At 41.5% G+C, this 12,886-nt stretch overlaps 1 protein-coding gene across 1 annotated transcript in view; it reads right to left on the bottom strand.

Moving 5' to 3' along the window:
- Positions 1-6,128: 6,128 nt before the first annotated feature.
- The window catches only part of MINDY4B (MINDY family member 4B), a 43,872-nt gene continuing 37,114 nt past the window's right edge, over positions 6,129-12,886 (bottom strand). Inside the window, exons 11-12 of the mRNA XM_063090989.1 lie at positions 8,118-8,298; positions 6,129-6,271 (exon numbers count right to left, since the gene is read on the bottom strand). Coding sequence (XP_062947059.1) covers positions 6,129-6,271; positions 8,118-8,298 — 324 coding nt within the window. The remainder of the gene's footprint in view (positions 6,272-8,117; positions 8,299-12,886) is intronic.

The following is a 12,886-nucleotide window of genomic DNA, read 5'->3' on the forward strand; positions in this document are numbered from 1 at the left end:
GAGCAAAGCCCTGAAGTGGGCACAGGCCTGGCTTGTGTGGAGCATGGTGGTGAGGGGAGTGATAAGAGATGCAGGGGCTACATCCAGCAGGTTCCTGTAGATCACGTGAAGATTTTGGCATTTTGTCCTAAATGCATAGAAATGTCCATGATAGGAATGACTGTAATATAATCAGACTTGAATATTTTGAAGATAACTGGTTGCTGTGTAGAAAAAGATTTGGAGGGGACAAGAGAAAAGGTGAGGGGAGCAGTTGGATGGCTACTGTAATAGCCCAGGTAAGAGACAGTGGTGCCCCACCAGGTCAGTGGCAGTGCCAGTGAAGCTGTTTTGAAGCTACCTTTTGTGGTTTTTCTGCCCCAGTGGAGTACAAGAGAGAGAATGACTCCTGGCTCAGAGCAGCCCTACCCACCAAACTTAGTGACACCAGTCCTAAGAATCACAAAGACTAAACATCCATTATGTCAGTTTTATAAATATTTAAGGGTGTGTGTGTGATTAAATTGCCCACATTTACTTCGGTAATTATATTTGGTGATGAGATTGAAAAAGTCACTCTCATAGCATCACCTTGTGGACAGTGGTGAAATGGTGTTTTTTTTTTTTTTTTCTTAATTGGATTAAACACGGGGGGGGGGGGGGGGGGGGAGACACCCAGTTCTCCAGGTTTACCAATTATCAGCCACTCAGGATTTTCTTGGAAGGAGATGGGGTATAAATACACTCAATAGAATTCAAGTTAAACTGGTTATCCTGAAAATAACTAGTTGAATCCATTAAAACTGGATGCTCTCTGGTTGATTTTAACATGAAGAGTCATTGATTAAGAGTAACTTTTATTTATTTATTTTTATTTGTTTATTTATTGTCTTTTTTTTTTTTTTTTCGTGACGGTCACTCAGCCAGTGAGTGCACCGTTCATTCCTATATAGGATCCGAACCCGCGGCAGGAGCGTCGCCGCGCTTCCAGCACCGTACTCTACCGAGTGCGCCACGGGCTCAGCCCAAAAGTAACTTTTATTTAGATAGGCCATGTTGGCCGCTAAAAGTACTTTTTGTTTTCATGTCAAAATATATTTCTTCAATACATTTACCGTTTACTTTCATGAGATCAGGGTAAGCATTTCTGTGTAAATGTCAAGTCTGATAGAAACTGATTTATCCTAATTCCTCACTTAACTCGCAAACTCACCTAGAATTGCATCCTCAGAGACTGGGCTTTTCTGCCTTCATCTTGAATCTGGTTTGATTTTCCTGTGGCTCTTTCTTTTTTGCTGGTGTCATCTGTTTCTCTCACATAATGTCCTTGGCTAGTCATTCTGTCCTGTTCTACTGCTCTGTGCTTCTCAGGAGAACTCTTTGTGTTACAAGACTGGCTTCTCCGGGTGTTAGAAAGTTTCTCCCCATGTGAAATAGACCCCTCTCTTAATTCCCCAAAGCACAGAGGATATCAGGCTGGAATGTTTAACACTTAAACACAATGGAATTACAAGCAGGAAAACCTAAAATATTACTTCTCCTAATCATGTCTCTCCTATGAGAAGCCACTGGGGCTTCTGATGACTTGCAGTTCTCTACCACTTGCCTGTGTTCCCCAAATGTGGACCCTGGCCCTATACAAGGCCCCCCACTCTAGCAGGTGGGGTTGGGATCGGGAGAGCCTTACTCCCTCTCCTTGGGCCTATGTTCCCCCTCCAAGATAACTGCTGGGGGGATTCGTGCCCTCGCATAGAGGAAGGAAGGTTTTCAGCCACAACTTCATTCTGGATTTCCCCCTGTATGTGTGGCTGCTCCTTCTCTGCCTGCTTCCCGGGCTCACTGTACTCTCCTGACCGCTGACACTGCCATTCTCAGGGCTCAGTTTTAGGCCCAGTTCTTTCCTTGCTTCATATTCTCCTTAGGTAATTTTTTCCCAGACTGCCAAGTTACTCACCATCAGTGACTCCCAAACACAATTCTTTCTCTGGTCCAAACCTCTCCCCTGAGTTCTTTTTTTTTTTTTTTTTTTTTTGTCTTTTGTCTTTTTTGCGACCGGCACTCAGCCAGTGAGTGCACCGGCCATCCCTATACAGGATCCGAACCCGTGGCGGGAGCGTCGCCGCGCTCCCAGCGCCTCACTCTCCCGAGTGCGCCACAGGCTCGGCCCTCCCCTGAGTTCTTGATCCTTATTTCTAATCCACAAGTCCACCTCTCCACTTGAATGTTTCATGTCCAAGACTGAACTTGTGATTTCCTCCTTCACAAATCTGATGTTCTTTTAGTGTTTCCAAATTCAGGAAAGGCACAACCTTCCAAAACAGTTATCAAACCAGAAACCTAGAAGTCCTTCTGGACTCCCTCTTCTCCTCCTCTCCCTCTCCCTCGCCATCATCTCGTCCTGATTTTATCAGGAGTGCCGTCTCCCGAGGGGTCTGCTTCAGTCTGCTGTCATTGCCACTGCTCTGTTCTCACCAGCACTTACCGAGCCCACTGATAGAGCCGCCAACTCGTCTGTGCATCCACGCTGGGCTCTCTCTAATCCATTTCCCATACTGAGGCATTTTTTTCAAAATGCAAATCTTACCAGGTCACTTGAAACTTCTCCACGGTTTCTCATGGCCCGTGTCTACGACGCCTGTGCTGGCTTCTCCCCTGCCTCCACAGCGGCTTCCCACCCACTGTCCACCTTGTTCTCTGCGCACCAGCCCCATGGGCCTCCCAGCTCCTCGAGCACACGCCCCACAGGGCTGCCCACCTGCTCGGCCCTCTTCTCTTTCCTCATTATCCCTGCTCAGCTTCCTCCCGCAGCTTAACTGTCTCATCCTCAGAGATGTCTTTCCGATCTTCCAGTCCTTTATTGTATGGTTGACACGTCAAAAATCCCTTCCCTCTGAACACTTAACTCAGTTTTCAAGTTTGTATTCATTAAAGTGGCTTTTTGATTAACGCCATCTCCTCAAAGAGCCTAGATTCCATGACCAAAGAGGGCAAGGCCATGTCTGACTTCGTTCATTGGGTCTTCCTAGCAGCCAGCAGGGCATGGCATGCAGGGTGCTGTGGACAGAATGTCCTCCAAAACTCACTGAAGCTTAATCCCCACTGTAACTGTTCAGAGGGCAGGAAACCCTATTACGGTAATTGAAAAGTGGGGCCTTAAAGAGGTGATTAGATTGTGAGGACTGTGTCCTCATGAGTAGATTGATCCATTCACAGAGTAAAGAGTGTGGTTCTTGTGGCTTTGAAAGGAGAGCAGCTGAGAAGCTTAGCTCTTTCTTGTTCCTGCCATTCCCACCATGTGACACCCTGTGCTGCTGTGACGAGTCACCACCACCAACAAGGTCCTCACCAGATGTATTCCCTGGATTTGGGACTTCCCAGCCTCCAAAACATGTAAGAAATAAAATTTCTTTTCTTTATAAATTACCCAGTTTCAGGAATTTTGTTATAAGCAACAGAGACAGACTAATACATTGGGGATGTTTAAACAACATTGAATAAATGAATGATTATGTCTCTAAGGCCCTGACAAGGCTATCACAACAGACAACAGTATGTATACACAGTTTGTGTTCCACACTTACAAGTGAATTCAGGTGCAAGTGTGACTGAAGGTTGCACATAATCTGGATGGTTTGACGCCAATCCCAGCCCGTTCCTCTGCAGTGTGAGGAGAAGGGAACCTCAGGCCTGCCTGCTCCTGGCCCGTTCCTACCCGGTCTTGTGACATCAGTGAACATAGACGACAAATGACACATGCATCTTCTCTAAGAACAAACAATAATTCTGAGGAACATACCAGTCCAAGTCAGTATTTGAAAAAGAAAAATATATGCCATATACTCAAGGGCCTATTTCCATTAGAGACACAGTCAACTTAGGTAAGTATTCAGAAAAAGTAATATCTCCATCTTCAAGCAAATAGCTTTCTCCTGCTTTATATTTGAGAAACTGAAAGGACAATTAAAGTCATTTTTCTCAAAATACAGAAATTTCAAAGGAGAACTGATAGTGGCAGGAAATTTCTAGCTGCTTTTAAATAACATGTCTCCACCTTAAAAAAAAAATTCAAGTATTGCTTGGTGCACTGTTTATAAGATAAAATAAAGACGTATTTTCACTGAACAGTGACATACAAAGTGATTAATACCTTTATATATCAAAATTATTATACCTTTTTCTATAAAACACTGGCACTTAATCTTTCCTCCATTACTTTACTTATTTATAGGCTTGCTCCAGGAATAATTTAACACAGATTACAGCAACATATAAAATATAGCAAACTAACATAAATTATAAACAAATGAAAAATTCAAGGGAAAAATAAGGGTAGAAACAGAAACTGGATATAGGAATGAGGCCAATTTAAAAAATGGCTTTTGTAAGGACCAATACACTGCCAGCCAAACACTGCTGGTTGTGTACCCAACAGCTTTTCCACGCTTCCTTCTACAAAACCTTGACTTTCTTCCAGTATCAAGTGTCCTGTGCTTAGTTGTGAAGGATTAACCACGATTGATCTAAGAGGGTCATGGACTTGTTAAATGGTCTTGTTAAAAGGAATGTTCTTATCATTTGAGACTTTTAGTGAGCTCTCTCACCTGTGGCTGAGTGTGTCCTCACTAATGCACTTGGTGTGGGTTCTAATTTGGCTCTAGGCTTTCCAGCAGTCAACTCTCAAAGTGGCATTTATAAGAAATAACTCAGTATTTTTTTTTTTCGGTTGGTTGGTTTTTTTTTTCCTACCGGTAAGGAGATCGTAACCCCCGCCTCGGTGTTGTCTGCACCACGCTCAGCCAGTGAGCACACCGGCCATCCCTATATAGGATCTGAACCCACGGCCTCGGCGCTGTCAGCGCCACACTCTCCCGAGTGAGCCACGGGGCCGGCCCAAACTCAGTGTTAATAAAACAAAAACAGGCCACACCTCAGGAAAAGCACAATATGGCAAAGATTAAGACCAAAGAAGATAAGGGTGTGTAGGGATCCACTGGTTTGTCTTATGTATTTAATATCCCAAATGAAAACACCAAGGATAAAGATACTGTAATCCATAATCCAAGCCAAGTTGGCTTTCTCTTTTGACATAATTTATTATTCACCTTGAAATTTCATCTTCTACTTGCTCCTTAAGTTAAAACATTATTCTTTGAGCCAAACAAAAATGCATTTAATAAATTAATTTGGACAAGAAATGCAGAAAAGTTGTTCTTTGGAAACTAACCATTAGTTGTGAATACAAAACCGTAAGTCTGTGAGTTGGCAGAGGAAAATGCTTAGATGGTTTCCATGCACTTCTTTTAGAAAGAATATGTGTGTACTCTGTATATTTTCAGAAAAAATGTAGGCATTTACAGGACCAAAGAGGTGATATTCTAAAAAGAATTGTTTTCCCCTTTGAACAATGACATAAGAAGATAGTTTATTTTTATACATAATTTTATTTTATGCAAGAATCAGACTTCTTTCTCAGTTTGTCTGTGTATTTATACCCAGCATATGGAGCAAAGCCCCAAGCACAGCACTGAGAGCATGTCCCCTCCTGCCTGCTCGCCTTGGCTGTCCAGACCCATGTGTCCACTGCTGTAGCTGCCACCCACCAAGAATAGGCCTTGTTTCAAGCCTGAAGAAGCCCACTGACTATTTTAATGACAAGAACTTGCTAATGTGGGCATGTGAAGTGTATCCTAGGAAAGGAATGCTGTCCATACCAGGAAGTCTTCAGAAGGCTTGAGTGCTTGCCATGACTAAAATCTGATGATGCATCACTGATGACTTCATCCCTAAGTGACAGCTAGCTGCCTGCTCCCATAGTCCTTGAGGAGTATCACACCAAGAAAAGACTAATTTGGAAATAACATGCAAGGAGAAAACTTCATTTTCTCTTTTGAATAAAATGAAGGAACCAGCCTATGTAACCACGGAGGAGCCACCCTGCAGACCCTGGTGTAAGGGCCTATGTTTCTCCTACCACACTGACAGCAACTGCAGAGGGCATAACAGAAAAAAATGAAAAAACTGCTAATGGTATTTTTCAGTAGGGCTCATGAATAAAGAATGTAGAAATGAGATGGTCTCCTTCCACATTAGGCTTTTGCATCCCAGCAGTTCTGACACCTCAGACTTCATTGCACATCCTAGTTTACTCTTCAGAAAAAGGGAACAGCCCCATTCCAGCTGATGGTAGCATCTCTCCACTTGGTCCTGATTGCCATCTCCACTGGAGAAAACCATCTTCCTGGTTTGTGTTTCTCTTCATGCTGGTCCCTTTCCCAGTGATGAGAGTGAGTATCTGAGGAAGAAACACCCAGCATTTAGACCACACCTGGTGTGCCATTCCAGAGGAAGCCAGTACGGAAGGACTGAAGGGTGGGTGGGCAGGAGCTGGGCCCAGAAAGCTGTGATTCTAGAACTGGGTAAGCAGAGGGGGATTGGAGCCAATGGGTTGTTGAAATGCCCCATAAAAAATAAGTCAGCCGTAAGCTGGGTGGTTATGTATTTTGGGATGTGAATATTGATTGATAAGTCATGCAATGCCCCTTCCAGCACCATGGTGTGACACATAGAACCAGGCATAGGTCAACAGATGTTGTTAGGAAAATCAGGAAAAGGGAAAGCACATCATTTCTCAGTGCTTCTAAGAGTACACTTGTGTTTTTGGGTGGAGTGTGAGACATCTTAGGGGTCAGTCAAAAACTAGGTGTAAAGCCTAGGTTTGTCTCATGAGCCAGATGACATTTGAGAAGGTACTTAACATCTATCGCTAAGCCTCACTTATTCATTTAGTAGCTATTTATTGGGCACCTTGGTTTCCTCTCTGTAAAAAATAGATATAGTATCTACCTCTTATGACTGCTGGGAATTTAATGGGTTAATTATGTAAGGTTTTCAATACAGAACCCAGAGCAGAATGCATGTAATGCTTGTGAGCTATTAAAAATCTGATGCTTTCCTCAAAGAAGAAAGCTGAAGTAGAAATGATAATGTATTTTAAGGAACATATTGTCAATGTCCCACTAAATTAAATGAACTAATATGTATTTCTCATAATGAAAGAGAAAGAATTAGGAGCTGCACAGATTAAATAGGCACTAAGACACTTTTCCAAATGTACGATGATAATGGAATGTTACTTAACTCTAGGCCTGTGACACTAAATGCAGAGTTAGACATCACCAAGGCTCAATTAAGGGAGCCAAGGCTACCCCATACAAACTCCCAATCTGTCCACTTTTAACACCTTGTCCAAGGAGCCCATGTTTAAAGACATCTTAAGGTTAGTCTTTCTTCCTCGTGAGTTTTAAAAAGTGTGGTCGTGGGAGAGAGGGTTAGCAAGAAATTGGTCAAGGGCCACAAATAATGATTACATCACGTAATATTGAATATACTAATTATCATGATTTGAGTATCACATATTGCACACAGGTATTGATCTTCAACATGGTACCCCACATATCAACATATACATATTGTACATATCAATCAATTATGTTTCAATTTTTTTTTAAAAGCCTAAAAAAAAAGTATGATTGTGATTGAAATGACATGATCTCTTTGGTTGTCTGCGTCTCCTATTGGACTGGAAACTCCCAAAGATTTGCTGGGACTGTGCCTTATTTGTCACTGTTTTCCTAGTGTCTAGCCCAGTGTCTCATGCATAATAGGCTATCAAAAAATGTTTTTTGCACTAATTTGAACAGAAATGCACTTGACAGTGCATTATGTTACTTATTCACTGGATGATAATCTGATGTTTGGTTGTGGGACAGAATTGGCCAATTGAACCCCCCTCTCTTTGTTTTTCCAATTAAATACTTCTTGCTCAAAGATAAAAGACCCTGGAGAAGGCTTTTTGGAAATTTGACTTTTCATCTTTTGTTTTTTCTCTTACCTGCAAGTTGTTTGTTCTGCTGTGCTACTTCTAAGCCCTCTGCTCCTGTGTAAAGCAGATTTAGAATTCCCACATTACAGTGCTTGGGTTTAGGCCCGTGGAATTTATGCATGGGCTTTATTTCTGAAACTGAGCCTGGTCATTTTCCTGCAGAGCTAGCATGGATATCCACACAGCTGTTAGACGTCGCGGCCGCATCTCTTTGAGCACATTAAAGTGCACAACACTTGGAGTCTGCAGTGCTCACCTACTGTGAGATGCACAGGCTTTTTCTGCAAGGGCTGGCCACTGTAAAAGTGCAGATCAAAGACACGCTCCATTTTCCAGTCTGATAAGAGCTGCCTGTTTGTGCAAAAAAGGACGCTGTAATTTCCATTGATGTTGCAGAGCCAAACAGGTAATTTGGGAGTCTTCAGCATGCTGCCCACCTGGAAGGGGAGAGGGGAATACAGATGAATATACAGATTTTGCCACATTGTAACAGATGCTGACACATCATCTTGATCAAAAAGCAACTGTGAGGCTTCTTGTGGCATTGTAGCTGTGCAGGACATGCACATAGAGTAAGATGTGCAACGAAGGCTTCACTGTGAATGAATTTGCATTTATAAATGGTGTGGTGCAGTGGCAATGCTGCAGTTTTTCTCTTAATTGATGATATTAAAAAATTTGTTATGGTGGTCCCCACAGTGAGAGTGGAACAAGTTTGGTTTAGATGTGAGGTAAAGAATAAAAAGATAAACTGAAATGTAAGTGTAAGGGTGGATTAAGAGAACTCTAATTCTGTCTTTGTCATTGGTTAGTGTATTTGCTCCTATTCCCAAGATAGGACAATATTTCATTCAGCAGGTGGTCAGACTTCTGGCAACACTAACCATTTAGAATATAGAAAAAAGAATCTAAATAATATAAAAATATAGAATATTTATGATATAGCAAAAAGCTTTGGGGAAATGAGGGGAATACCTATACACACGTTTATCTATAGGTTAACATCTAGATCAACTGTGCAGATGTACTTAGAGTGTATTGGTTTAATATTACATATAATATTAAATTTACTATTTTAACCAGCTTTTTAACTGATTTTTTCAGGCAACTGTTGATTTAGGTTTGAATTCTCATAGGTAACAAATTAGATTCACAAAACCACCACTCTGGGGGGCCCCATAGAAAAAAAGGCTGTGGTCTTGCACACGTTAGTAGCCCCTAGAGGTATCATGATATTACAGTGCATTTCTATATATAATGTCAGTCATTTTGTTTAAAGAGGCAGGGAGGCAGGGAGGCAGGGAAGCACATATTTTAAAAATATTTCCATCAAAATTTATTAAAATAATTTTTTAATTTTTTAAAATAAATTTTTTCTACTTAAAGAGATAGACATGAGCTACATGGAAAAAAACCATGGTTGCCACGTGACACCAAGAAGAGTTACTGGGTCCCTTAGCTTAACATTTCTTCCTGTAATGTTGTCATTCTGTTTCTTTTTTTCTCATTCCTCAGAGTTGTACTGTTTGTTCAGTAATAAATTCTGTTTCATGGAAAATCCAGCACTGAAAAATTATCATGTGTTTTGTAAACCCAAGTATTAAAGGCTAATGACTTGACATTTTGATTTCTCAACAGTTCTGTTCAAAACTCTTTGTTTTCTTCAGTTTAAATTCTTCAGTTGCGGGTGAGTGGGTGAGTCAGAGATGCTTTTGTCTTGAAGCTTTTCACTTTTAGCTATCACAGAAGAATTGTATCACTGTGCTTAAAAGAAATGACCTCAGCTTTAGCTGGCAGTTTAAAAAAGGGCTCAAGCCTCACACCCCGATCAGGACATGCTCATAGCGGTTGTAGAAATGAGCCCCTCTGGGCTGAGTGTAAAGCGAACATCTCACATATCAAACAAACTTGCCCACTGGCTGCATCGGAAATAAAACAGAGAGGGCGTGCCAGTGAAGCAGCCACATGAGTTTATGTTCCAGACATCCAGCCCCAAGTTCCGAATAACTTTGTAACCATTCATTAGTTTTAAAATAAGCACTTTCTTTCCTAGGCCTTCTTGCCATTGCACCCTTCTGTACTAAGATTATATATAATCAAAATATGATATGCAGGACATGAAATTATTAAGATTGGAAAACTCAAATAAACTAACTAGGACATTGAGGGCTGTTGGTAATAAAATGTCATTCCATTTGAACTTCAGGTGGATATTCTGGCCAATTTTAAACTAATGAAAGTCCCTGCAAATTATGTCTGGGTAGTTGTAATAGAATATACACATATGTGATATTGTTTCACAGAATATTTGTAGTGTAGGCAAAATTCAACTGGCACTGGGATGCATGTCCTCTGCCAGATGCTGACACCACGCTATTGTTACTTCATGCAACAATGCAACAGTTTTCTTTCCTCAACTCAAGCTGGAGACTTTGTTCCAGTAGAAAGAAAATGAAACAGTCAAAATACAACCAACTCACGCCCCCAGCCAAAGTGTGACCATACAGAGATCTCACACTGAGTAGGCAGAGCCTTGATAGCCTTGAGAGATTCTGGTGAAAAGGGAAATGCTATGCCTAACTGTCACAGCACTTTGGGTATCAACTCTAAGAGGCAAGCCTTAAGATTACAGCTCAGAACACACCTGGTTGCAAGTGAGTCCTGCAAAAACAAAACAAAGAACCTTCCAATTGAATCCAGCCAGATACTACACCCCCTTCTTTTCTTGGCACACCACATAAGCAGTTGGACTGGAATTTTCCATTTTAAGCATTTGTATTGTTTTTGGATAGGTACACTTTACCAGCTACCTCCCAAAAGCAAGAATCTAAGTGTGTTTTATTGGTGAGATTCCACCAATGCTGAATTTGTGCATGTTGCCTCATGTTGCCATGGCAAAAAGGAAATTAAATTGTGATACAGTGGTGCTATAAATAAAATACTTTCTCCTTAAGTTCACTCATTGTGTAATAAGCCCCGTAGTTTCAGCATTACTTGCAGCAATCAAGCCTCTCATAGCATATATTATTTAAGGCAACGTAAAATGATAAGGACAGGAAGAAGGATGGACACATTCTACACACCAGAGGGCAAAGAATTGAGTCCACGTAATTCTTTTTTTTTTTTTTTTAATGCCATCTAGAACAATGGTACTTAGACTGTGCCTTTGCATAATGAGTTTGATACTGCAAGTCCCAAGGCCCCAGACTTGAACAGGAAAAGGTGTTGGAAACATTGTGCTGTCTTTGCTGATTCCATGTGACAGTTCCCGCACATAACTGAATGGTCTGGCTCTCATCTCTGCCACCTGGAATACAGAGTTGATGTAACTTCTTGCAGGAATGTTGTAAAGACAAATTAGTTCATGTTTGCGGGGTGCTGCCTCAGTGACTCCGTGGCAGAGTGCAATGGGTGGAGCTTCATTTGGTACTTTAATGGTTGTATTTCTTCCTATCAGACTCTCTAAAAAGAAAACGTGAAGAGAGAAGAGGGCACGACTGGGATGGTGGTGTTTGCTGCAAGGGCTGCCGTGGGAGTGATTCTGGCAAGAACTAAATGGCTTCAGTCCCTTCTGAAAATCAGAGTTGATTTTTCTTCTCAGTGGCAGGTGTGAAGATAATGTGAACCTCCTAAGGCTTTCCAGATGGTGTTAGACTCAAACTGCTTTATGTTCTCACTTAGGTATTGGAACCTCACACTCAACCATGTACCTTCAAATAGAAAAGTAACAGGGAGGCTTCTAAATAGTGCTTCATCTTGTGGGTAGCCAGCTGTGTCCTGCAGGAACCGTCAGTCTGGTGGGCTCTGGGGGGCTTGCCATGTCATTTAATGAGAACTCCATCTTTTTTTTTCACATCTCACCCACTGGGCTGTGACATTGGAACTGAAAGACATGTGCTTTTGCAATCTCTGCAATTTTATCACAGAGTAAGAAGAGGTTGACTTAAGAAAGACAGAGGCAGCGACTCAGGAGGTTTCACCTCAACAGCAGAATCTAGCTGTCAGGCAGCACATAGGTTTTTTTTGTTTGTTTTGTTTTGTTTTTAACTCAGAAATCTTTCTTATAGCAGTATTAGGTTTTCATTATCAGTACATGCACATAATACTGAGATTTACCACACCCACCACAGGCAGAAGCTACTAAACTCCCATAAAGTGCTTATACACCCAATGTGCATACTTATGGGTCTTGTATGGACTCACCATGCCTCAGAGCAGAAAGGAAGGTAGAATCCAGTGATACACAGAGCGCTGTTCTAAAACCACATCATGGTCTTTTCTGAGCAAACTTGTGCTCTGCAAGAAGTTCTGCTCTCACAATATTCTAGCAGAAAGACGCTAGGATACTGTAAAATATTAGACCTCTGGGCACATTGCAATCAGATCAGATGGGTCTTCTGGTTGGTACGTCTCTGAGAACCACTGAGCTTGTCCTTCTAATGCTGAGGAGATTCATACAGCTGACAGATGCGGTTTGCCAAACCAGGAGGTGAAGGGAGGCAGACACTTTCGAGAGTGAGAGTGTGTGCCCCGAGTGCCTGCAGGTGACAACGTAAACTCCCAACTGCTTTAACCTAGAAATGAATGGGTAATGGTCTAGCTCATTGAAGACAATTGTCATGCATTCTAAAAATCTAGCCATGATTTGCCATCATCTAAATGCTATAGCCCAATATCAGCATACCTATAATAGATATTACAGATTATATAGTATAAATCTATATATCTCTAATAGATTATTAAAGCACTGATGATAGAGCATAATTCCAAGAACTGGCATTTATATACATATTTGCTACTTTATCAGAAAATAAGCAAAGGAGATAATGACAGGCAGCATGGCACAGTGGACAGAATGTGAGCTTTGAATATAGATAGAACTGGGTTCATAGCCCTGGCTCTGACACTTACCTAGCTGGTGGCTTCAGGCAAGTTCTTACACCTTCCTCAGCCTGGAGTTTCTCATCTCTCAAATGAATGACCAAGTAACAGACATTGGACTGAAAGTAACAATGACTACACCTT

The sequence above is a fragment of the Cynocephalus volans genome, chromosome 1 (genome assembly GCF_027409185.1).
Source record: "Cynocephalus volans isolate mCynVol1 chromosome 1, mCynVol1.pri, whole genome shotgun sequence".
In the NCBI taxonomy this organism is placed as follows: domain Eukaryota; kingdom Metazoa; phylum Chordata; class Mammalia; order Dermoptera; family Cynocephalidae; genus Cynocephalus; species Cynocephalus volans.